A 27855-nucleotide genomic window follows, 5' to 3' on the forward strand; every position below is an offset into this window, starting at 1 on the left:
TTCTGTGTCAGAAACCTATGCAGTGTCAACAATTTAATCACAATCCAAATTTAGAGCTGAATCTAGCTTGAATGTTGTGTCCATACTGTTCAGGGTTCAACCTCTGCGGTTGTATATAAAGCTGCGCCCTGCGGAACATCTGGTTATTTATCAACCAATTTTCTCTCTTTTGACACTTTGGTACTCCACTCTTACATTTCACACCAAATGAAACAAAAACAAGATGGGAAAAGTAACATTTTTACCTAAGCAATATATGAAAGGTATGCCTTTTTAAAATCTAAATTATATGAAAAGGATGTGGTTACAGAACACCAACGGCAACCCTATCAATTAAGAATTGAAGTGGCCCCCAGAACTGTTCCCTCTCTATGCACTCATATCCCTATAGCCTAAGCTCTAGGTGCATGCATATTGTTTTTCTTGAAAAAGCTTTTTTACAACCTTTAGAATAAACTATTTTTTAAAATTCTTAATATATGAAATTGAAATAATCAAGTTGTGCCTTTTGATATATGACAACACCTGGCTGAAGTGCCTATCATCAAAATGTGTCCTACTATCATTGAATCCTAGCTAGAACACTAAAACCACACATGAACTTGACTTTCTTTGCTTGTGTGAGCATTTGATAATGACTAACAGCCTAACACTTACTGACTTGTCATTTTTGTAGGGTGATAGGATATCATGTTTCAGTAAGTTGGATTATGCAGCTGTTTTTAGCATTCAGTGCAGTACATGCATGTGTTAACACACTTGTAATCAAAGCAATATGTAAATTGTTTATTTTGGATGTGTATTGATTGATTATTATTTAAAGTAAGGTACATGTAGTTTTGATATGTTTATCATTTATTCATTGTAAAAATACTTACAAAATCTACATTTTTAAAGAAACTATAATCCCCAAATAGAGGGATGGGAACTGTGGATACATATTATACAGATTCAACCCCACCATCCCAACTGATAATACAATATTAAAATTTTCCAGTTGTTATGTATTTTTATGCCCCTAACATAGCTGAGGGGGTATTAAGTCTAACCCGTGTCCATCTGTATGTCCATCTGTACATTCCTAAGTTGGTTTCTGTTCTAACTATAGTTTGCCTCAATCAAATGGTATGAAATTTATTCACAATAACTTAGCACCACAATTTGGCACAAAGCACAGATAAAGTTTTAACTTTGGTGGCGTCACTTAAAGAGTTATGCCCCTTTACAAATGGAAAAATTGTTGAATTTCCGTTTCTGTTCTCTAAGGTTGCCTCAACCAAATGTAATGAATATGATGAAACTTGTAAACAATGCATATTTCCACAAAATACAGATTGAGCTTAAATTTTGGTGGTGTCACTTTTAGCCATTCCTGAGTTATATATGCACATTAAAAAATGAAAAAAAGTTGCTGAATTTTTCGTTTCTGTTCTTCTTCTCAGGCTTACCTAAACCAAATGTTATGAAACTTGTACGAAATACTATTACCCCAAAACTCAGATTAAGAATAAAATTGGGTAGTGTCACTGCTACCTTTCTTCAGTTATGTCCCTTTATAACTTAATATAATATGCAAGCGGAGGTAGCATCTGTGTCCCATTTATTCACTTTAAATTAATATGTGAGGTTTGTGTAGAAATTAATATTTTTAAAAAAACTTTTTGCTTATGGTATAATGTAAAATCTTTAGTGCATACTATTTTGAATAGATGGTACAGAACTCAAATTTGATAAATATAATCATAAAATGATATATATCAATTATTTTATTTAAGTAAAACTTATCAAACTAGTTTAAATACATACAGATTAGAATACATTTTTTTAACAATACACATCTGATACTTGTTTATTAACTAGAATGTGGTTGGAGTTCAAGGTTTTGTTACCTGAGTGTAAAATAATCAATTCACTTTCATGTATAATAAATGTAAACAGACTGGCATAGTAGAATATATGTATGAATACAGTATTCAAGAAAGTAATTAAATCTTAAAAATAACAATCAATACTGGTACATGTATATACAATCATTTCAATATAATTTTATTTTAGATGTAACATGTCTTCTGATTGGCTGACAGTGTTTTTTCTATCAGCTCATAGATATAATTTAGTCATGTGACCGTAATGTCATCAGCGTTTTTTAATGATTTACTCCTTTTTAAAATGGAATTTACAATTAAATTACAAGAAATGACTGCAATATTTTTTCTGTCTATTCTAAATATCATAAAAAATGTGGTGCACACTTTGAAATAACCCACTACCATGACTACGCTGGTTATTCAGTGTGCACCACATTTTATATTTGATGAAAACTTGTTAAAATTTCCAATTGTTTCAGTTAAAAAAGATTTCCACCAACTGTGTCATTAGTGATATATTTTCAACATCATAAATTATGGTGCCTCTCCTTGCCAACAAATATTATTGTTGAAATATTCTTCACTATTCTGTCCCTCTACCTGACCAGTTAGGGAGATACCATTTGATTTTTATGGGGGGGGCTAGGATGAAATTTGAAAAAAATAGGCAGGACAGGAGTTTTGAATAAAAAAAAAAGGCAGGATGAGACACTTTGCAAAAAAAAAAAAAGGCAGGATGACAATTTAGGTAAAAAAAGTCAGGATAAACTAATAAAAAAAAAGGCAGGACCGAATAAAGTTAAAAATAAAAAGGCAGGACAGAGATTACAACTAAAAAAAAATGCAGGACAAAATTTTTCATCCTAGCCCCCCATAAAAATCAAATGGTAGCTCATTTAACCTGCACGTTAAAGACATCCTTGTAGATTTCGAAAAAGAGCAGGCTAATGCCGCTACAAGGCAGCACTCGCAACCGCAAAGTGGAAAGGGATTAATATAAGTTGCAAAACTTGTTTCCCAATCCACTATAAATAAATATGTTTAAACTAAACTAAACTACCTGACCGGTTACTTTTCAATTTCCATCAGTTACTTCAAAAGTTATTGAAAACCCTGATTTCAAGAAAAATTTCAATGGTCATAAATTAATTTTCATATGGGCCTTTTATAGAAGACATTACTGACAATGGTATGGGTTTTTCTCAGTGTTGAAGGCTGTACAGTTGTCTTACATCCTTTTCATTTGAACATTGTTTGATAGTGTTGTCTCATTGACAGTCATTACAGTGATCTGGAAGGATTTTTTCTCTATGGGCCCAGGGCCCCTCAAAAATAAATTCAATGGGCCATTAAAAAAAAATATGGGCCATGTTGTCAAATGAGTGGGCCATTTGCATGATTTTAATTGACTGCAGTGAATAAAAATTTAATGGTGTATATTTTGCCAAAGCGGTGGTGGTACATTGTTTGGACTTACCTTACTGATTCTAAATAATGTCATGGATATTGTTGCTGTGATTTTGTAATTTCAATTTCAAAGAATATAAAATAAGTTCTTCTAAACAAGACAATATTTAAGATAACCTTTATTTACAATGTTTAAACTGGTACTGTTATCTTGTTCATGTTCATTGTTAATCCATTTTGATGATATTTAAACGTTTCGAAACGAAGTGAAAAATATCGTCCGCCACATGGGCGCTTACATAAGTCACTCTATGGGCCATTTCTGGTCGATATGCCCTATAGGCGCAGGGCGCACGTCCTTCCCGATCACTGTCATTATTGTAACCACACATCTCTTTATTTTTCTAAGAAGTAGTGTAACTTAATAAACCATGAAAATAGGTTGAAAAAGGAAAACCGGACTAAAATGAAATTTAATCTTATTTCAGGTCAATATATATATTTAAGAATTGAATGCTTCTTTTTGTAAATTTATTGGGGTGTAAAAGCGTTGACCAAAGTACATTTTGTATGAAGCGCGGAAGCGCTTCATTCTAAAAATGTACGCACGGTCAACGCTTTTACAACCCTATAAAGTTACAAAAAGAAGCATTCAATACTTATAATTACATTTTTTAGCTATGATCATGAAAGCACGAATTTTACATATTTTATTATTTAATTCACCTGTGCACTTTATTGTTGGAGCACGTGTTATCATGAATGAAAAGTTGTATTGAGCAATGCAACTGCTTACGGAATAACACGTGATGTACAGTTAGCCAATCAGAATAAAATATTATAATGAAACATACATCTAATGTAATTATATAAAAATACAAAGCAGGTATACAATTTTCCTTACAAATTCTTTCAAATGTTATACATTTAGCTTCACATACACACATCAAAAAAGTTTAAAAACACATCTTTACAGGGCCTTTTATTTGGGTTACTGGCTCTCGATCTGCTCTTTTCTGTAGATCATTTTGGTGCAGTAATTCCTTAATCTTATCATAAACAATATTCTTACTAATATATATTCCAATAAAGGGGACCAATATCATCTTTAGCTAGGGGATTTTCAAATTGAAAGGAAGGACATTTTAACAGTTTCCTTATTATATTGTTGATATTTAAAAGTATTGTACAAGTAACTTTCATCCCTCATATCATTTACAAAAAGGGTGTATGCTTTATTTTACAAATCAAACAAAATTTTGTTTCTTTCTTCCCTGATTTTTGATTCATCATCACAAAATCTATAAAGCTTTCATACATTATTTGCCTGGAATGTGAAATTATGAATCATCTGATATGTGTGTAAACCTGGTTACAATCTTGTCTGTGTCCAAGTCAGCAGTTGATGTGTCAGTAAGTAAGTAAGTTAGTAACATAGATTATTGATGTAAAGTTGTAAAACATCCTTTGATTTTAGAACTTAGACTATTTTAAATAAAGTTTAAATGATTTGGTAAACATTAATTTTTCATTTTTTTTTTCTGACTAGAAATTAAGAATTCTATTGATATTGTTTTAAAACAATTTTTTGGGACATCTTAAATTTGGTTACAATTTTATAATAAAACCTTACAAATTACATGTACTGGAAAAATAAGGTGTCAAACATATAAAAGAAATTAAGTGAACTGATAATATTTTTTCTCAGACATGTCAGACAAATAATTTTTCAGATATATCTAGATACAAGTATAAGAAAATGTGGTATGAGTGCCAATGAAATAACTTTCCATCCAAATCATAATTTGTAAAAGTAAACCATTATAGGACAGACATTATTTCCTACAATTTGTGGAATATGTTATTGTTAAATATTTGTCATGTAATATTTGTTTTGCTAGGCTGCACCTTGCATTCATTTTGTCTAAAAAACTTCTTTTCTATTTTGTTGTTTTAAAGTAACTTCCTGTTCATTGATAATAAGTTGGTAGTCACACTTAATGTTTACTGTAAGTAGTATTTTCCTGGTTGTACAACTTTCATTGACATGAATCACTACTAAGGAAGTTTTAGGTAGGAGTATAGATTAAAGATATTATCTCATAGAAGTATATGAGTGTAATATATACCAGAGAAGGTCTTCATTTTGTACTTAATCATTCGCACTTGTCATATGTTGTAGATAAACATGTAATGATAATTCATTACAACTACATTAACAATTTTTGTCAATGAGTATATATAAATATAAGTCATATACCTTTAGGGTATTTGATAAGGGAATACTTCTATAAACATTGTAGATCTGAAACCATCCCCTCTATCATTTTTTTACAGAAAAATGTTTTTTTAAATTATTTTTTCTCATTTGCAATTATAATTGAACAACAAAATTACAGTATAAACAGTATTGACATTTTTAGCTAATAATAATGCTTTTTTACAGGTCTCCTCTGTTGATTCAAATCCAGTAAAAATAAAAGATGTCAGGTAAGAAAGTTATCCAAAAAGACAAAGTAGATCCCCATAGTTTGTATGGTATTGTAATGATTTTTTGGAAGCACTGGCAGATTTAAAAGAAGTAGGTCCTTTAAGGGCTGATTTTGGCCTCAAATTTCAGGTTTATATGATGAAATATTTTGGGACACTTTTTTAAAAACACTTAAGGCGGCTTGAGGGTACAATAATTTCAGAAAAATTAAAGGGAAACTTCGCAAAAAAATAAAAAATTGATATTATGTCCATTCTGTATAAAAATGCTCAAATTTATAGATATTAAAGTTTTATTCCGCTAAATAAGAGATCACCATCGATTTTAAATTTTGAGTATCAGTTCTCTACTCTCCGCCATCTTGTCACCTTCTCCGATGAAAAATCCCGATATGTCAATAAACCACAAAGGAACAAAACTACAGTAAACGATGTAGTCGTAATTGCGTGTCGATATCTTGTCAATCGTACGGTTGTTTTATCTGACTGACTAACTTGATACGGAAAATGGTCTTATATTTTTAAATAACCATATAGTCTGTTATTTTTAAACTGATAATATTGTAATTAGTTAAAAAGTCAAAGTTCAAATCATAAAATGATAAATAAGTGTTCCGTGGAAATTGTTTTCGAAAATCTAATTCGTTCATAATTCTTTCAAGTAATAAACTTTATTTAAATAAATTCGGATCTTCCCTTATATGATCACCAGCATGGCTAAAGGTATTACTCCCAAAGGTATTGGAAGGGGTGTAAGGTGACACGTCCAGGTATTCAATCGATTTCCTGTCCGGCGGGCTTGCAAGTTCATGCATCGTTTCACTTCTGTAGGTATTGATCAGTGTACACGACCGTTACTTATAACTTTCCATTTTGAACTATCAGGTGCATGTATAATATACATTTTTGTCTTGCGTGTCCGAAAGTGATATAATATACTAGTCAATACTGAACTCATACGCTTGTTTATAAATAACATTTCTGGTGTAAAGAATATTATTTATAAAAAAAAAATAATACAAAAAAAAATAATTGAAGAAATACAAATCTATTTACATATTTTTCCAAGGGTTAATTTGGGAAAATGTAATATATACTCGTTGTCAATAGTTTAGGACAGATTGGAACATACCAGAATTATTGATCTAAAAAAATGTGCGCACTTGTCGACGATTCGTGTATACATACGCCTGGTAGAAAGTTACGGAACTATAGTCAGTAGCGCAATTTAAAATATGTATACATGTATACATTGAACATAAGAAAGAAACATACATTTTGTGTAAATTGTGGTAAAAGTTTTGTAAATAGACTAGTCCATGTATACCAACAGTATGTAATCAACGAATTCGATAGACTATTGTATACCAAAAGAAGAAGAAGAAAAAAAAAGAAACAATTTGATTTAAATACAGGTCAATTTATAACTTGCTTTGGTTCATCGAAGTTAAGAACATAGTAAACTCACAGATTTATATATCAATTAAATTGTTCTCGAATAAAGGACGAAATTCGTCATCATCACAATTGTTCCAACATTCATGTAAAATATATGCAACTGGACGTACACTAATAATCCTCAAGGAATGTGAATATTTTCTAGGAAAACTATTGAGTATCAATTTCGGGATTTATTTTCTTTCTTGATATTCAATGACAGCAATTTAAAGAATAAACTGCTTGTCGGATATTTGTCCGCTTTAGGGGTATTCTTGCAAGTTGAACAGACTTATAATAACATTCAAAAATAGGGAAAGATAACATTAAATTCGTTGTCTTTTAATTTTAAACATCGTTGATCAAATAGTTATTTAAGTATATATATACGTTGGGAGACGACGATTATTATAGTTGTCTCAGATTTTAATAAGGACGTTCCCCATTATGAATAAATTTGGTTGACGTTTATCACACTTGAAAAGAATATCTATTCGTAATTTTTCGATTCCATTACAAAAATATTTTTTTCTTTATTCGTACATATTATATATTCCGCTTCGGTAGAGTTATCTTCAGATAGTTTCATATATTGATTAATACATGGCTTTCAAAAGTCTAAATGTAAGTGTTCTCGTACATTTTTTCGCCTAATAAAGACAAATAAAAATGATTTAGTAAAGCTATTTCTAATTTCTAAGTCCCCCTTTTTTATGAGACATAAATCAAGGACAAGACTTGTATATCATTTCATTCTGACATATGAATTAAGTTTTCCGTCTTTAACCGAAAATTGTGTATTTTTTAGTAAATTAACTTATTTGAATTCAAATAAATAATAGCACCGAATATAATTAAATAATTCCACGGCGACCAATTTTTATTTGTCACCAACTTGAATATGTATTTTTAATGTGTGTATTAAATGCTACCACTGATCCGAATAGACAGTCACACCTGGCAAGGTGTGCCCTAGAGGCGTGGTTAAATACCGAAGTGCGAATAACAATTTACCTTTCAACAAGCCATCTACGAGTATTGCCACAGAACCGTGAATACACACATCGTATAAACCTAGCCATAGCAGAGATAGTAAAAGGTCAATAATAGTACACCAACATATTGTCTTTACAGATTATTGTACTTTAATTTGTTCACCTTATCAGTCCGAAAATGCATTTATTAAAAATAAATTTATAACTTTTTGTGTTGTCTACAAAAATAATTCGAATATATACGTTTAACATAGATAATTTATCTCACGAATGAGTACAATTGAACGTCTGTGCGTTTTATCTTCTTATTATCGGATGGTTATTAGATAAAGCATAAGTCATCGGCGCGCTTACGATTACGTTAAAATATGATTAAAAACCAAGACTTTTAATGATTGTATTTTAAATCCCGGCATGCAAAAATCAGGAGAAAACGTCACGACCTACAGGAAGTAGTTGATAATTTTTCATTAATTATTGAATTTCTCCTTTATTACTGCACATATAGCGATAAAACTTTGTGAATATATATATTATGTCATAATGAACATATTTAAACCATAAGTAAAAAATCGTGAATTTTCCCTTTAAAAAAAAAAAAAAATTTTCATTACAAATTTTATTTATTACTTTAAATTTCAAGATTGATCGTTTATATAAATATACAGTGTTAATTTCCATTATTTAACGCAAACATACATTTTAGATAAATAAATTGAATGAAAACTACGGTTCCATTGAGTTTAGTTATATATCTTGTGTTTCTGTCTCTGAGCTAGGTTTTCTGTATTTGGCACATGTAATGCATCATGACATAATACATTGTTACGTGTACCATGATGAACTTTCGTGCAGGACTGCTGTGTGTATTTTTGACATGGGACTATGACTTTTTGACTCTTGACCTATGCAGGTTGGTGTGTCATCATGATACAGTGTGTATATTACCTTGACCTCAAAATATAATTTTCAATTGACATTTATTCTGAATATGTGGCATGTAGATGCATTGTCATAAGATGGTGAGTCTAGTGGCACGAGAAACTTCATGTGAGCTTGACCTTTGTCCTCAATGTACAACTTGTATATTTTGTTTTAATTAAATGGAGAATTGTTTGATTGGCACTCATACCACATCTTCTTATATATCTATATATATAAAAATTATATATTAGATATGAAGATACATGTGTTAGTTTTGTGTACCACGATGACCCTTTTCTAAAAATCTGTTTTGTGTTTTTTTGACAAGGAACTCTTGACCAGACTATGACTTTTTGACTCTTGACCTCTGCATATTGGGTGTGTCTCTTGATATGATTACCTTGACGTCAAGTCAGGAGTCCAGTGGGGATCCAGCCATTTAAAAAAGGGGGTTCCCAACCCAGGACAAAAGGGGGGGGGGGGTTCCAACTATATGTTCCCATTCAAATGCATTGATCGGCCAAAAAAAGGGGTTTCCAACCCCCGGAACCCCCCCCCCCATGGATCCACCAATGGGAGTGTCTGGCTTATTTTTGTTAATTTTCATGTTTTGGAGTTTGAACTTGTACACATTTTGTTTAAGGGCCTTCTGAAGCCCGCCTCCGGTCGAGGGATTTTCTGTCTTTGTTGAAGACCCATTTGTGGCCTTCGACTGCTTTCTGCTCTTTTGTTATGTTACTGTCTCTATTACGCATTCCACGGTTCCAGTCTTAATTTTTAAGATTTTTTTAATGAAATCCTTTAATTTCCATGAAAAATTAAAGAGAACATGTACTGCCTCAGTAGCATCATGTACTGCCTCAGTAGCACCATGTGCTGTCTGAGTTGTGATAGATAACACAAAATGTTTCAATCATTTTACCTTACATTTCATTTCATGGACATGTAGGTATAAGTAGTCTGTTTTTACATCTTATAATTTCACACAGAAGGTATACGCATATCAATAAACTGAACTCAGTGCAAAGAACCTTTAAAGTACACTTAGACAGAGAGCTCAATCATAGATCTATGGCTCAATCTAGTGAAACACTTGTTATGCTGGTCATGTAACTTGAAATATCGCTGTCTGTTACCAAACTGCACCGAAATCCTGAATAAAATATGCAAGTTAATTCTATTAGAAGTAGAATTCAATGGAAGTAAATAAGTTGCTTACTGAAATAAATGTAGAATATGTCTCTGGGCCGCAGATGCCCCTGCTTGTGAAAAAAACATGAGTAAACTTTCACATATAGATGCAGGATTCACATAATTTTTGTTTTGTGACCATAAGCATTGTGTAAAAGTTTCAAAACATTTGGCTGAGGCAAACTAAATTTGGTTGAGGCAAACTAAATTTAAACAGAGGAAACAACAGATTTAGCATGTTTCCTATCTCAAGGCTCCGTGTTGACATTTGTATCATTGGTACTCGTACCACATCTTCTTACATCTAATTATAAATAACTCATGAACAGTGATGCCACCCAATATCGAACTTGATTGGTCTGTGTTATGGAGTAATAAGCATTGCGTATAAGGTTTATAATATTTGATGAAGTCAAACTTATTTAAGAGAATGGAAACGAAAAATATAGCATATTCTATGCTTTTAAAGGGACATGATAACTCAAATTTGATTTTGTGCGGTGTGGTAATAAGCATTATCCCAGGTCAGGGGGATGGTGGGGATTCTGCTAATATGTTCAAACCCGCCTTATTCGATATGTATGTGCCTGTGGCAAGTCAGGAGCCTGTAATTTAGTGGTTGTCTTTTGTTTATGTGTTACATATTTGTTTTTCGTTCATATTTTGTACATAAATTTGTTTGTTTCTTTTCTCGTTTGAATTGTTTTAAATTGTCGTTTCAGTGCCTTTTATAGCTGACTATGCTGTATAGACTTTGCTCATTGTTGAAGGCCTATTGTGACCTTTAGTTGTTAACTTCTGTGTCATTAGGGTCTCTTGTGCTTGGAGAGTTCTCATTGGCACTCATGTCACTTCTTTTTTATATTGTGTATACGTTTTGTAGTATTTGGTTGAGGCAAACTAAAGTTAGGAGAACGGAACCCATTTTTTGAGACGTTCAGGACGGACGGACTAGGGTAACACTTTATGCCCCTCCACCATGGCAAAAACACCGAAGTGCTGACTATTGTGCTGGTGATACTCATCCCACTAGCACTGTCATGAACACACACACACAATTTTATTATAAAAATATTTAATCTGAATTTTGATTTCTTTATTTTGGACCGAATGATTATATGCATGCCCTTCACAAGGAGTATCAAATATGACAATACATATACAATTTTGTAATATTTTATATTTTTATGGGAGTTTTGATCCCAACATTTTAGGAATTAGGGGCCAAAAAGGGCCCAAATAAGCATTTTCTTGGTTTTCGCACAATAACTTAAGTTTAAGTAAATAGAAATCTATGAAATTTTGACACAAGGTTTATGACCACAAAAGGAAGGTTGTGATTGATTTAGGGAGTTTTGGTTCTAACAGTTTAGGAATTAGGGGCCAAAAAAGGGCCCAAATAAGCATTATTCTTGGTTTTCGCACAATAACTTTAGTTTAAGTAAATAGAAATCAATGAAATTTAAACACAAGGTTTATGACCACAAAAGGAAGGTTGGTATTGATTTTGGGAGTTGAGGTCTGAACAGTTTAGGAATTAGGGGCCAAAAAGGGGCCCAAGTAAGCATTCTTGGTTTTCGCACCATAACTTTAGTTTAGTAAATAGAAATCTATGAAATTTAAACACAAGGTTTATGACCACTAAAGGAAGGTTGGGTTTGATTTTGGGAGTTTTGGTCTCATTAGTTTAGGAATAAGGGGCCCAAAGGGTCCAAAATTGAACTTAGTTTGATTTCATCAAAAATTGAATAATTGGGGTTCTTTGATATGCCAAATCTAACTGTGTATGTAGATTCTTAATTTTTGGTCCCGTTTTCAAATTGGTCTACATTAAGGTCCAAAGGGTCCTAAATTAAACTTAGTTTGATTTTGACAAAAATTGAATCCTTGGGGTTCTTTGATATGCTGAATCTAAAAATGTACTTAGATTTTTGATTATTGGCCCAGTTTTCAAGTTGGTCCAAATCGGGTCCAAATTAAACTTTGTTTGATTTCATCAAAAATTGAATAATTGGGGTTCTTTGATATGCCAAATCTTACTGTGTATGTAGATTCTTAATTTTTAGTCCCGTTTTCAAATTGGTCTACATTAAAGTCCAAAGGGTCCAAAATTAAACTAAGTTTGATTTTAACAAAAATTGAATTCTTGAGCTTTTTTGATATGCTGAATCTAAACATGTACTTTGATTTTTGATTATGGGCCCAGTTTTCAAGTTAGTTCAAATCAGGATCCAAAATTATTATATTAAGTATTGTGCAATAGCAATAAATTTTCAATTGCACAGTATTCAGCAATAATAAGAAATCTTCAATTGCACAGTATTGTGCAATAGCAAGAGATCTTCAATTGCACAGTATTGTGCAATATGAAATATTTTCAATTGCACAGTATTGCGCAATAGCAAGAAATATCTAATTGCACAATATTGTGCAATAGCAAGAAATTTTCAATTGATTGGAGTTATCTTTCTTTGTCCAGAATAGTAGTTGAATCAACTCAAATCATTGTTTTATACAATATACAATGTATATTCACTTTTACTACCAACTGATAAATTAAAGCAATCTTTACCATTCAGTGATAACAAGCACCTTTTGTTATATTTTAATATTTTATGATGTATTTAAATGAGTAGTTATTGTTGCAAACTCCATTAGAAATTTGAATTGATATCAGTTTTGGAAAAAGGGAAACGGGGATGTGAAAAAAAAAGGGGGGGTTTAAATTTTTCTCATTTCAGATTTCATAAATAAAAAGAAAATTTCTTCAAACATTTTTTTGAGAGGATTAATATTCAACAGCATAGTGAATTGCTCAAAGGCAAAAAAAACTTAGGTTCATTAGACCACATTCGTTCTGTGTCAGAAACCTATGCTGTGTCATGATCAACTATTTAATTTTAGATTTAAAAAGTTTGAAGAAGAAATCTTTAATTGATTTGTAAAATCTTGACATTTGTTTTGTGTAAAAAAAAACCCATGTAATGTCAAAAATTTGATCACAATCCAAATTCAGAGCTGTATCACGCTTGAATGTTTTGTCCATACTTGCCCCAACTGTTCAGGGTTCGACCTCTGCGGTCGTATAAAGCTGCGCCCTGCGGAGCACCTGGTTATGTTGTGTTTTGGCTTCTTCATACTTTTATAAGCCTAAACATGCTAAAGTCATTGTAATGTTAATTGTTTTGTTTAAAAAAGTGAACAAATTTGCTCTTTCAAAATTTCAATTTGGGAGTCTCCATGGGGGAAATCCCCCGCAAATAGTGACAGTTGGCAGGTATGTTCTATTGATGGAAGAATTATGAATTCGCCGGTATTTCAAAGAAAAATCACTTATGAAATCATTCTCTAGGCATAGAAATCCAGGAGAAAACGGGTCATTTTCGGAATTCCGTTATTAATTATTCAGTGACCCGGCGGGTGTCCCGGGTGATCCCGCAAAATACGGGTCAGTTGACAGGTATGCATGTATATACTTCACATGTATTTTTATCAAATCTGACATTATTACAAAGATCTACAAAGCCAATTAAATAAAATTCAGTCGAACTTGAAAATAAATGTGCAATCAAATATTTATGCAAGTCGTGGCCAATTGAACAACATGACCTAATTGGGTGGTTTTAAAACTTCTAGAAATATTACGGAAACAAGGGATGAGTAAAGAAAAATAAATGAAAACAATGACTGAATTAAATAAAAGAATGTTCGATATACTGTATATTTCGGTTTATTTTTAAAATCTATACAATGCTTTATTAAGGTCTTTCCTCTCCGCGAGGAAAGACCTTATTGTTTTTCTAATGTTTTTTAAGGTCTTTCCCCTACGTGAGGAAAGACCTTATTGTTTTTCTAATGTTTTTTTTTCTTTTTCTTTTTCTTTTTTTTCTTTTTTTTCTTCCAACATTTTTTTGACATGCGCGCCTCTTGTTTCTGTTGAAGTTATTAAGACCAAATATGGACCATCGCTAGACCTCACCAAGATGTATTACCAAATGACCTTGTTAAGGATTTCATCATCCCCTTTAAGAGTTATCTCCCTTTTATTGATTTTTTTCAACATGGCCCTCCCTCGTTGGTTTTAAAGATATTGTGACCTTTATTGGACATAATGTAGATCTCATCATGATGTTTTACCATGTGAGCCTGAATAGGATTTCATCGTCCCCTATGAGAGTTATATCCCCTTGAAACAATTTCTTTCCTTTGCATTTTTCTCAAAAAGTATAAGAGATAGAATTGATTTGAAAACGGCATTATGTACAAGAACAGATGGCAATGTTAATAAACATGTACAATCATTTTGTTATTAACCCTTATAAGGAGTTGTTTCCCTTGAAAAATTGTACATAATTTAAAAAAAATTGTATATCGAAAACCAAATGTCGTAGAGACTTGGGACCTTCACCAATAATCTTTAATTCATGTGACCTTTAATATGCAGTCAAGGTCAAAGGACAATGAGTGCAAAAAAAAATTACGCTGCAAATTCAAGCTTACATATTAGGAAAACGATAAGACTTTGCTGCATACATACAGCGTATAAAATGTTCCTCTCGACCAGCGCTACATTTTATATGATAAGTCAAAAAATGTCCGACTGTCTGTTCAAAAGTTACAACAGGATGATTCTTAAAAGTATAGTATTGTATGTATATCTTTTTAAAGGTAACAGATATCAACCTACTATAAACAGCAAAGATGATCAGTAATTCAAGACCTTCAATTTGAGGTCAATGTCAGGTAATGATGAAATTTCACCTTGACCTTCAAATTATACTATGACCTTGACCTTGTGATATTTGAAAGGTCAAGTGGTCTTGAGTTGAATGGTGGTAGTCCCATGTCTCCACGACTTCCGGTTCTCAAGTTTGATATTGCATCATATATTTGATGATTAACTGTGACCTTATTGAACTTTGAAAATGTCCCAATTCTTTTTCTATAATGTTGTCCTTCAACTGTACATCATTTATCATTTAACAGATTTGAGATATCTATTGTCGTTTTAGAGATAATGCAGTTTGTAATTTTGCAAGCAGCGGCATATATTTCTGAATAAACAACAGATTACCACTTAATATGTTTAAGAAATTGAAGAGGTTAACATAGTTATATTTCAACCAAATACCAAAAACATTCCATTGAAAAAAACACCAAAAAATCAATTTGAAATTTTCCGGTTTTGCATTGACTTTGTGAGTTTCATAAGTTCTATTTATATAGTTGATATTGCATCATGTTTGGCACTTTGTCAAATGGGGTCATCTTATATATCAAATTGAAGGTCTTAATAAACTCTGCTTAAAAGTAAAAATTTTAAACCCCTTTTTCATTCCAGGGGGAAGGGTTGGGTCATTTAGTGCAAAAATTCAAATTTATCAGATGGTAAGGTTGTCGCATATCAAATGAAAGGACATAAAGCGTACATTTCAAATTTCAAATTGACGGTCCCCAAAAATATCGTTGGGTGGGGTCATTGAGTGCAAAAAATAAAATTTCTTTTAAGATAGGGTTGTTGTATATCAAATGAAAGGTCATGATGTGTACATTTGAAATATCAAATTCCCGACCTCCAAAAATTAGTTGGATAGGGTTATTAAGTGCAAAAATCAAACTTTCTAGAACATGGCGTTGTCGCATATCAAATGAAAGCCCATCTACTCTATATTACATATATCATACTTCCAATCTCAAAAATGTAGGCGGATGAGGTCATTAAGTGTTAAAAGCAGAAAGTTTGAGAAGGTATGCTTGTCGTATATCAAACGAAAGTTCGTACAAAGAACATAACGAAAACACCACTTTTACAGGAAAGACCTTTCAATTGTTTTACAAACAATTGAGATACTAGTTTTTCTTTTTCTTTTTCTTTTTTTTCTTCCAACATTTGTTTGACATGCCCGCCTCTTGTTTCTGTTGAAGTTATTATGACCAAATATGGACCATCGCTAGACCTTACCAAGATGTATTACCAAATGACCCTGATAAAGATTTCATCATCCCCTTTAGGAGTTATCACCCTTTTATTGATTTTTTTATACGACCGCAAAATTTGAAAAATTTTTTCGTCGTATATTGCTATCACGTTGGCGTCGGCGTCGTCGTCGTCGTCGTCCGGCGTCCGAATACTTTTAGTTTTCGCACTCTAACTTTAGTAAAAGTGAATGGAAATCTATGAAATTTTAACACAAGGTTTATGACCACAAAAGAAAGGTTGGGATTGATTTTGGGAGTTTTGGTTCCAACAGTTTAGGAATAAAGGGCCAAAAAAGGGCCCAAATAAGCATTATTCTTGGTTTTCGCACAATAACTTTAGTACAAGTAAATAGAAATCAATGAAATTTTAACACAAGGTTTATGACTACAAAAGGAAGGTTGGGATTGATTTTTGGAGTTGAGGTCACAATAGTTTATGAATTAGGGGCCAAAAAGTGGCCCAAATAAGCATTATTTTTGGTTTTCGCACAATAACTTTAGTATAAGTGAATAGAAATCAATGAAATTTTAACACAAGGTTTATGACCACAAAAGCAAGGTTGGGTTTGATTTTGGGAGTTTTGGTCCTAACAGTTTAGGAATAAGGGGCCCAAAGGGTCCAAAATTGAACTTTGTGTGATTTCATCTAAAATTAAATAATTGGGGTTCTTTGATATGCCGAATCTAACTATGTATGTAGATTCTTAATTTTTGGTCCCGTTTTCAAATTGGTCTACATTAAGGTCCAAAGGGTCCAAAATTGAACTTAGTTTGATTTTAACAAAAATTGAATCCTTGGGGTTCTTTGATATGCTGAATTTAAAAATGTACTTCGATTTTTAATTATTGGCCTAGTTTTCAAGTTGGTCCAAATGGGGGTCCAAAATTAAACTTTGTTTGATTTCATCAAAAATTGAATAAATGGGTTCTTTGATATTCCAAATCTAACTGTGTATGTAGATTCTTAATTTTTGGTCCAGTTTTCAAATTGGTCTACATTAAGGTCCAAAGGGTCCAAAATTAAACTAAGTTTGATTTTAACAAAAATTAAATTCTTGGGCTTATTTGATATGCTTTATCTAAATATGTACTTTGATTTTTGATTATGGGCCAAGTTTTCAAGTTGATCCAAATCAGGATTCCATATCAAGTATTGTGCAATAGCAAGAAATTTTCAATTGCACAGTATTGCACAATAGCAAGAAATATCTAATTAATTTTCAATTGGAGTTATCTTTCTTTGTATAGAATAGTAGTTGATAATATATGTTGGAAATTTGCCAGACATGACTATGATGTCATTTTCTATTTTTATTTGCCAATAACTTTATGTAAATAACTTCATTGGAAATTTGCCAGTATAAAATGTTGCTGATGAAGCTTTTTTTCCTTATCTTATCTAAAATGTTTTTAGATAATGTATGTTGGACATTTGCCAGACATGACTATGATGTCATTTTCTATTTTTATTTGCCAATAACTTTATGTAAATAACTTCATTGGAAATTTGCCAATAAAAAATGTTGCTGATGAAGTTTTTTTTATTGTTTTATACAATAAACAATGTATATTCACTTTTACTACCAACTAATCTTTACCATTCAGTGATAACAAGCACTTTATTTTACATTTTAATATTTTATGATGTATTTAAAAGAGTAGTTATTTTTGCAAACTCCATTAGAAATTTGAATTGATATCAGTTTTGGAAAAAGGGAAACAGGGATGTGAAAAAAAGGGGGCGGGGTTTAAATTTTTCTCATTTCAGATTTCATAAATAAAAAGAAAATCAAACATTTTTTTGAGAGGATTAATATTCAACAGCATAGTGAATTGCTCAAAGGCAAAAAAAAACTTTTAAGTTCATTAGACCACATTCATTCTGTGTCAGAAACCTATGCTGTGTCAACTATTTAATTTTAGATTTAAAAAGTTTGAAGAAGAAATCTTTAATTGATTTGTAAAATCTTGACATTTGTTTTGTGTAAAAAAAAACCATGTAATGTCAAAAATTTGATCACAATCCAAATTCAGAGCTGTATCACGCTTGAATGTTTTGTCCATACTTGCCCCAACTGTTCAGGGTTCGACCTATGCGGTCGTATAAAGCTGCGCCCTGCGGAGCACCTGGTTTCAACATGGCCCCCCTTCGTTGGTTTTAAAGATATCATGACCTTAAATGGACATAATGTAGATCTCATCATGATGTATTACCATGTGAGGCTGAATAGGATTTCTTCGTCCCCTATGAGAGTTATATCCCCTTGAAACAATTTCTTTTCTTTGCATTTTTCTCAAAAAGTATAAGAGATAGAATCGATTTGAAAACGGCAACATGTACAGGAACAGATGGTTATGTTAATGAACATGTACAATCATTTTGTTATTTACCCTTATAAGGAGTTATTCCCCTTGAAAAATTGTACATAATTTTAGAAAAATTGTATTTCGAGAAGCAGAAGTCGTAGAGACTTGGGACCTACACCAATAATCTTAAGTTCATGTGACCTTTAATTTGCACCCAAGGTCAAAGGTCATAGAGTGCAAAAAAAATTTACGCTGCAATTTCAAGCTTACATATTAGGAAAACGATAGGACTTTGCTGCATACATACAGCGTATAAAATGTTCCTCTCGACAAGCTCTACATTTTATATAATAAGCCCAAAAATGTCCGACTGTCTGTTCAAAAGTTACGACGGGATGATTCTTAAAAGTATAGTTATGTATATATCTTTTTAAAGGTAACAGATATCAACCTACTATAAACTGCAAAGATGATCAGTAGTTCAGGACCTTCAATTTGAGGTCAATGTCAGGTCATGATGAAATTTCACCTTGACCTTCACATTATACTATGACCTTGACCTTGTGATATTTGAAAGGTCAAGTGGTCCTGAGTTGAATGGTGATAGTCCCATGTCTCTACGACTTCCGGTTCTCAAGTTTTGTATTGCATCATATATTTGATGATTAATTGTGACCTTAGTGAACTTTGAAATTGTCCCAATTCTTTTTCTATAAGGGACGACATCAAAAGATCGATGTAGGATAAAAAACTTAAATCAAATAGTTTGGGGGTGGGGGGGGTCAACATTGCTGCAAGTTTTGTTAATAAAAAATCGATTTTACTTATATCCATATAGGTAAATCAATTTTTCTCAAATTAAGTTAAGATGGGGGGTGGGGGGGTCAGTGAAAAAACTATGTGAATTAAGTTTTTTATCCTACATTGAACTTTTGATGTCGTCCCTAATGTTGTCCTTCAACTGTAGATCATTTATCATTTAACAGATTTGAGATATCTATTGTCGTTTTAGAGATAATGCAGTTTGAAGTTTTGTGAGCGGAGGCATGTATTTCTGAATCATCAAGAGCTTACCACTTAAAATGTTTTAGAAATTGAAAAGGTTGACATAGTTATATGTTTGACCAAATACCAAAAACATTCCATGGAAAAAATCACCAAAAAATCAATTTGAAATTTTCAAGTTTTGCATTGACTTTGTAAGTTTCATAACTTCTATTTATATAGTTGATATTGCATCATTATTTGAACTTTGTCAAATGGGGTCATCTGATATATCAAATTGAAGGTCTTAATAAACTCTACTTAAAAATGAAAATTTTAAACCCCTTTTCATCCAATGGGGGACGGGTGGGGTCATTTAGTGCAAACATTCAAATTTCTCAGATGGTAAGGTTGTCGCATATCAAATGAAAGAACATAAAGCGTACATTTCAAATTTCAAATTGACATCTCCCAAAAATGGGTTGGATGGGGTCATTGAGTGCAAAAAATAAATGTTCTTTTAAGGTAGGGTTGTTGTATATCAAATGAAAGGTCATGATGTGTACATTTGAAATATCAAATTCCCAACCTCCAAAAGTAAGTTGGATAGGGTAATTAAGTGCAAAAATTAAACTTTCTAGAACATGGTGTTTTCGCATATCAAGTGAAAGCTCATCTACTCTGTTCCATTTATCATAATTCTGATCTCAAAAATGTAGGCGGATGAGGTCATTAAGTGTAAAAAGCGAAATGTTTCAGATGGTATGCTTGTCGTATATCAAACGAAAGGTCGTACAAAGTACAATACGAAAACATCACTTTTACAGGAAAGACCTTTCAATTGTTTTACAAACAATTGAGATACTAGTTAAGGTCTTTCCTCTCCGCGAGGAAAGACCTTATTGTTTTTCTCATGGTTTTTTTTTTTTTTTTTTTTTCTTTTTCATCCAGCATTTGTTTGACATGACCTCCCCTCGTTTCTATTGGAGTTATCAAGACCAAATATGGACCATCGGTAGAACTCATCATGAAGTATTACCAGATGAGGCTGTGTAGGATTTCATCATCCCCTTTAGAAGTTATCTCCCTTTTATTGTTTTTTTTTCGACATGGCCCCCCTCGTTGTTTTTGAAGATATCATGACCTTATTTGGACAATAGTTAGATCTCATCATGATGTGTTACCATATGAGGCTGCTAAGGATTTTATCATTCCCTATGAGAGTTATGTCCCCTTGAAGTAATTTCTTTCTTTTACATTTTTCTCAAAAAGTATTCAAGATAGAATCCATTTGAAAACGGCAACATGTACAAGACCAGATGGCAATGTTAATTAACATATACAATCATTTTGTTGTTAACCCTTATAAGGAGTTATTTCCCTTGAAAAAATATACACAATTTACACAATTTTTGAAAAATTGTATCTCGAGAACCGGAAGTCGTAAAGACTTGGGACCTACACCAATAATCTTAAGTTCATGTGACCTTTAATTTGCACCCAAGGTCAAAGGTCACCGAGTGCAAAAAAAATTACGCTGCAATTTCAAGCTTTCATATTAAGAAAACGATCAGAGTTTGCTGCATTCTTACAGCGTATAAAATGTTCCTCTCGACGAGCTCTACATTTTATACACTGAGCTCAAAAGAGTCCGACTGTCTGTTCAAAAGTTACGACGGGATGATTCTTAAAAGTATAGTATTGTGTGTATATCTTTTTAAAGGTAACAGATATCAACCTGCTATAAACTGCAAAGATGATCAGTAGTTCAAGACCTTCAATTTGAGGTCAATGTCAGGTCATGATGAAATTTCACCTTGACCTTCACATTATACTATGACCTTGACCTTGTCATATTTGAAAGGTTAAGTGGTCCTGAGTTGAATGGTGGTAATCCCATGTCTCTACGACTTCCGGTTCTCAAGTTTGGTATTGCATCATATATTTGATGATTAATTGTGACCTTGGTGAACTTTGAAATTGTCCCAATTTTTTTTCTATAATGTTGTCCTTTAACTGTAGATCATTTACCATTGAACAGATTTGAGATATCTTTTTTTCTTTTTTTTCTTCCAGCATTGTTTTGGCACACCCTCCTACCGCGTCTATAAGAGTTATCAATACCAAATTTAAACCATCGATAGACCTCATCATGAACTTATACCAGATGAACTTTTGTAGGATTTCATCATCCCCTTTAGAAGTTATCTCCCTTATATTGATTTTTTTCAACATTGCCCCCCATAAATATTTTAAAAGATATCATGACTTTATTTCGACAATAGGTAGATCTCATCATGATGTGTTACCATATGAGGCTGCTAAGGATTTCATCATCCAATATGAGAGTTATGTCCCCTTGAAGCAATTTTTTTCTTTTGCATTTTTCTCAAAAAGTATTAAAGATAGAATCGATTTGAAAACGGCAGCATGTACAAGACGAGATGGCATTGCTCATAAACATATACAATCATTTTGTTGTTAACCCTTATAATGAGTTATTTCCCTTGAAAAAATATACACAATTTTTGAAAAATTGTATCTCGAGAACTGGAAGTCGTAAAGACTTGGGACCTACTCTAATAGTCTTAAGTTCATGTGACCTTCAATTTGCACCAAGGTCAAAGGTCACCGAGTGCAAAAAAAAATTTACGCTGCAATTTCAAGCTTACATATTAGGAAAACGATAAGACTTTGCTGCATACATACAGCGTATAAAATGTTCCTCTCGACAAGCTCTACATTTTATATAATAAGCCCAAAAATATCCGACCGTCTGTTCAAAAGTTACTACGGGATGATTCTTAAAAGTATAGTATTTTGCGTATATCTTTTTAAAGGTAACAGATATCAACCTACTATAAACTGCAAAGATGATCAGTAAGTCAAGACCTTCAATTTGAGGTCAATGTCAGGTCATGATGAAATTTCACCTTGACCTTCACATAATACTATGACCTTGACCTTGTGATATTTGAAAGGTCAAGTGGTCTTGTGTTGAATGGTGATAGTCCCATGTCTCTACGACTTCCAGTTCTCAAGTTTGGTATTGCATCATATATTTGATGATTAATTGTGACCTTGGTGAACTTTGAAATTGTCCCAATTCTTTTTCTATAATGTTGTCCTTTAATTGTAGATCATTTACCATTTAACAGATTTGAGATATTAATTGTCGTTTAATAGATAATGCAGTTTGAAATTTTGCGAGCAGCGGCATGTATTTCTGAATCAACAACAACTTACCACTTAAAATGTTTAAGAAATTGAAGAGGTTAACATAGTTATATGTTTGACCAAATACCAAAAACATTCCATTGAAAAAAACACCAAAAAATCATTTTGAAATTTTCATGTTTTGCATTGACTTTGTAAGTTTCATAACTTCTATTTATATCGTTGATATTGCATCATTTTTGGCACTTTGTCAAATGGGGTCATCTGATATATCAAATTGTAGGTCTCAATAAATTCTACTTAAAAAATGAAAAATTAAAACCTCTTTTTCATCCCAGGTGGAAGGGTGGGGTCATTTAGTGCAAAAATTCAAATTTCTCAGATGGTAAGGTTGTCGCATATCAAATGAAAGAACATAAAGCGTACATTTCAAATTTCAAATTGACGTTCCCCAAAAATTGGTTGGATGGGGTCATTGAGTGCAAAAAATAAATTTTCTTTTACGATAGGGTTGTTGTGTATCAAATGAAAGGTCGTGATGTGTACATTTGAAATATCAAATTCCTGACCTCCAAAAATTAGTTGGATGGGGTTATTAAGTGCAAAAATCAAACTTTCTAGAACATGGCGTTGTCGCATATCAAATGAAAGCTCATCTACCCTATGTTACATATATCATACTTCCGGTCTCAAAAATGTAGGCGGATGAGGTCATTAAGTGTAAAAAGCGAAAAGTTTCAGAAGGTTTGCTTGTCGTATATCAAACGAAAGGTCGTTCAAAGTACATAACAAAAACATCACTTTAACTGGAAAGACCTTTCAATTGTTTTACAAACAATTGAGATACTAGTTTTTATTGAGTTTCTTAATCAAAATAATTAAAATGAGAAGATAAATACCTTAATTACAGCTTCCTTTACCGTCGATGCTGAAATGTTAAATGATATAAAATGCTGTTAGCGTCAAAGGATATAAAATGCTGTTAGCGTCTTTGACCTACTTTATCTTTTTATTCGGATACTTGCGGTTATCTTCTTCAAGTTCAACAGTAACATTAGAGTGATTTAGAACAGAATCGAGATGGAACCAAGAAGTTAGGTTGCTATAACCAAACAACCCGGATGTTGAACCAGTTACCATGGCTTTGAACCAAAGAACCCGGATAGATCCAAGGTTCAGAACTAAAAAACCCAGATGGAACCAAGGTTTAGAACCAGAGTGCCCAGATAGAACCTAACTGCATTCAGAATTCTCACGACTTTTTATACCTTCAATGGATTTGGAAGGTTTAGAACCAGAGAGCCCAAATAGACTAAGGACATAATTGCATTTGGAATTCTCATGACTTTTTATACCATCAATGTATTTTCCAAATCATTTATTTATTTATCATACATGTATGTTACAAAAATCATCCCAAAATGTCAATTTGTTAAGGCCCCAGATGACTTTTAAAATGTATCTCCCTTTGGTGCAAAAATGCAATTTTTTGGCATTAAAATTGAAATATCTTTTTTTAACTCTTCGATGCTTATATTTTTTATTATTTTTTTAAATGAGCTGTAAAATTTAAGCGATTTCTGTAAGTTAGTTCTTTTTTTATTTCGACATTACCTTTATTTCTCCTATAAATTTAACAGAAAAAAAGTACCCTTACAAAAATGTATGCTTTTTTCGAAGGAAGATTGGGAGCTTAAATGAATGGTGACCCCATATTTTTATTTTATTTTTCTATTAAGTATATGATAAAGTTCGTTTAAAGAAAAATATAGCGAAATCCTATACAGTACTTTTTTATTTATACCCGTGAGCCCCCTAAGTGTCTACTTCAGTTGATTCAAAATTTGAACTGATTTAGTCATTAAAAACACTCAAATTCAAGCTTAACTATGAAAAATCTATATATATATTCTTGCTGAAGATATATTGATCTACCTGGGTACTCCACAAATAAAATCTGGCCATCACTCTTCAGACCAGCATGCTGAAAATAGTGTTACAAAGAAATGGCAACAAAAAACATGGTCCCCTCACATTCACCCATCAATAGAAAATTATCTGGTACTTAAGATGAAGTCTGCTTTGTACTAGACAGACATACTGTTATTAGACTTGATGAGCTTTAAATGTACTCTCTAGGCAAATGTTAGCAGGACAACATGTCACCCTTAATGAACACTTGATGCTAACTGAGAGCCTACCAATCTTTGCTCCTACTAGTAAATGCTTTGTGTAGAATCAGTAAATACTACAAATGAGGCAATGTAACAACATCACTGAGAATGTAATAATCAACTGTCTCTTGTAACTTGAAATTATATAATTAGATCTCGCCTAGTGGATTAAGGATGAGGAATTTTATGATAAGTGGAATCCTGGCTTTATAATAATTATGTATTTTATGTTACAATAAATCTTTTTCAGGATTAGTTAAAGCTAAGAAGTATGATTGGAAGGACTCCAACATGGCCCTGTTTGGTACTGATGTTGAAAGACAAGTTAAAAGTATGTAGGATATTGAACAAAACATGATCAGTACTGGGTACACTGTTCAATGTACAGTATTTTCCACTTTTAATTTTTTTTGGCTTAAAATTCTTGTTAAAAACTATTACATGTAACATTCATGATGACACAAGCTTCCACAATTAAGTGCACAGGTAAATAAAAGAAAAACTTTATAGAATTCCTATTTTTCAGGATCTTAGCAAAAAAATGTTATAATAAGTATTGAATGCTTCTTTTTATAATTTTATAGGTTTGTGAAAGCTTTGACCATGCACACAATTTTAGAGGGAAGCGCTTCTGCGATGTCAATGCTTTACACCTCAATAAATTTTCAAAAAGAAACATTAAATTCTTAAATAAGTCCCCTGGATGTAATTATAGGTTACAAGAGCGCAATTATTCGTAATGCATTTTCCATAGGGTACCACTAGTGTTCCGTATTTTTTTTCTCGAAGACTACACAAACTAGGGAAAAACGGGTAGCAGTTCCTGTTACTAGAAATGCCAGTGTTGCATTACAACTAAAAAAATACATAGGGTCATGCGGCTCAAATTGACTTAAAATGCAGTCTAAAAAGATCGCCTACTTTTTTCGCTTAATGAAAAAGGCATATTTTTAATGGGTCCGACGTACAGAAATGGAAGATATTTTCTATACTTCATAAAATGTGAATATGATTTTCAGCAATTTTTAAACCTAATTGGATAAGCTTTCGATTAGATATAATTTCAATCCTGTATCAACCAATCAGAAGCCGTAAAGGATTCTATTCTGAGTACCATCTTGGGGTAAAAAACTTGCCGGTAAAATGTAAACAAATAATTGCGCTCTTGTAACCTATACGGTAGTGAAAAAAATTTCCGAAAATTAAGCGCCCGTGCCAAAAGTCGCGCTGGGTCTATCTAGATGATATCACATCTTCAAAACATTATCTGATCACTCTCTGAATTTGGATAACTAGTTTTTGCACGCCGATCAGGCCAAAAATTGGAACTGATTTTTTCACCAAATACGGTACTGGTCAAAGAGATATGAAGATAATGTTAATTTACTGGCCTAATTTTTCGAAGGTCATCCAGCACTGATCATATTGTCGACAAAACCGTTCTGATATGGAAAAGCAACATCGAATTTTGAAGAATGTCTTTATATGAACCCATTTCTTGAAAAAACACGTTTTTGAAACAGACTATAGTTTTTCCAAATTTTGAAAATATGATTATATTACTACTTTGGCAAGAGAAACTATTCTTGGACTACAATATTCAATGCCAAGATTATTTTTTCTACTTTGCAATTTAACTAAATCTTTGGTATTTGCTTAGGGACCCTTTTGGCCAATTTTCACGAAATTAGCTTTTTGCTAGAACAGCAACTGAGACATGGTCATTATGGTTAAAAGCCAAAATTTACCCTCAAATTCAAGATAAACACATGCTTTTTCGGATGAAAACAGTAGAAATCACAAAAACGTGTTATTCTCTTCATACTTTGTCGACATTCGAGCCCACCCTAGATTTAGATATAGAAATCAATACAAATAGGAAACAGACTATAGCATGAATTCTCGTTGATGAAAAGTCCATTTGACCCCATTTCTCACTGTTTCACATTTTTTTCGAGCACACTGACAATTTTTGATATTTTTCAAAACCTTATTTAAAAAAAGTGTCATTTCTCTTAGGTTACAAGAGCGCAATTATTCGTAATGCATTTTCCATAGGGTACCACTAGTGTTCCGTATTTTTTTTCTCGAAGACTACACAAACTAGGGAAAAACGGGTAACAGTTCCTGTTACTAGAAATGCCAGTGTTGCATTACAACTAAAAAAATACATAGGGTCATGCGGCTCAAATTGACTTAAAATGCAGTCGAAAAAGATCGCCTACTTTTTTTCGCTTAATGAAAAAGGCATATTTTTAATGGGTCCGAAGTACAGAAATGGAAGATATTTTCTATACTTCGTAAAATGTGAATATGATTTTCGGCAATTTTTAAACCTAATTGGATAAGCTTTCGATTAAATATAATTCCAATCCTGTATCAACCAATCAGAAGCCGTAAAGGATTCTATTCTGAGTACCATCTTGGGGTAAAAAACTTGCCGGTAAAATGTAAACAAATAATTGCGCTCTTGTAACCTGTTGAACAAAACACCTTTAACTTATAGTTTACTTATTGATCATTGCTTGTAGTTAAAGGGAGATAAATCAATCACAAACTGACCAGGGAAAATGAAAGTAATATATTTGAAGATTAATTGTTGGTTATACTCTTCAAAAAAATGAAAACATTACAAAATTACAGTATTTTGCAGCCTACATTGTACTTTGATTTTACTTTTTAGAGGAATCAGCCATGGGAGAACCTGCTTGGGAGGGTGCAGGGCAATCTGTTGGTCTGAAAATCTGGAGAGTTGTGGTAAGCTGACATTGGTGTTGACATAGATACTACACGGAGGAACTATTTGGATCCGGAATAATTTTTACTTTCTAAATTAAAAAGAAATATATGACAAAAACTGACTACAAGATTAAAACACTTATATTTTTCCTTTGTGGAATACATTTTTCTATTACAATATAT

The 27855-nt window shown here is 32.3% G+C and overlaps 1 protein-coding gene across 7 annotated transcripts in view; it reads left to right on the plus strand.

Moving 5' to 3' along the window:
* LOC143079612 (gelsolin-like protein 2) overlaps positions 1–27855 on the plus strand; it is a 61708-nt gene that overhangs the window by 6941 nt on the left and 26912 nt on the right. For 2 of the 7 annotated variants that reach the window (XM_076255089.1, XM_076255053.1), the window contains exons 2-4: positions 5722–5765; positions 25184–25264; positions 27617–27690. In XM_076255089.1, the coding sequence (XP_076111204.1) occupies positions 5759–5765; positions 25184–25264; positions 27617–27690 (162 nt within the window). In that variant the 5' untranslated portion in view covers positions 5722–5758. Of the gene's footprint in view, positions 1–4592; positions 4697–5322; positions 5349–5721; positions 5766–25183; positions 25265–27616; positions 27691–27855 lie in introns of those variants that run through there. The other 5 variants (XM_076255058.1, XM_076255098.1, XM_076255065.1 and 2 more) reach the window with 5 other exon arrangements.

This window comes from Mytilus galloprovincialis, chromosome 1 (assembly GCF_965363235.1).
Source record: "Mytilus galloprovincialis chromosome 1, xbMytGall1.hap1.1, whole genome shotgun sequence".
NCBI lineage: Eukaryota > Metazoa > Mollusca > Bivalvia > Mytilida > Mytilidae > Mytilus > Mytilus galloprovincialis.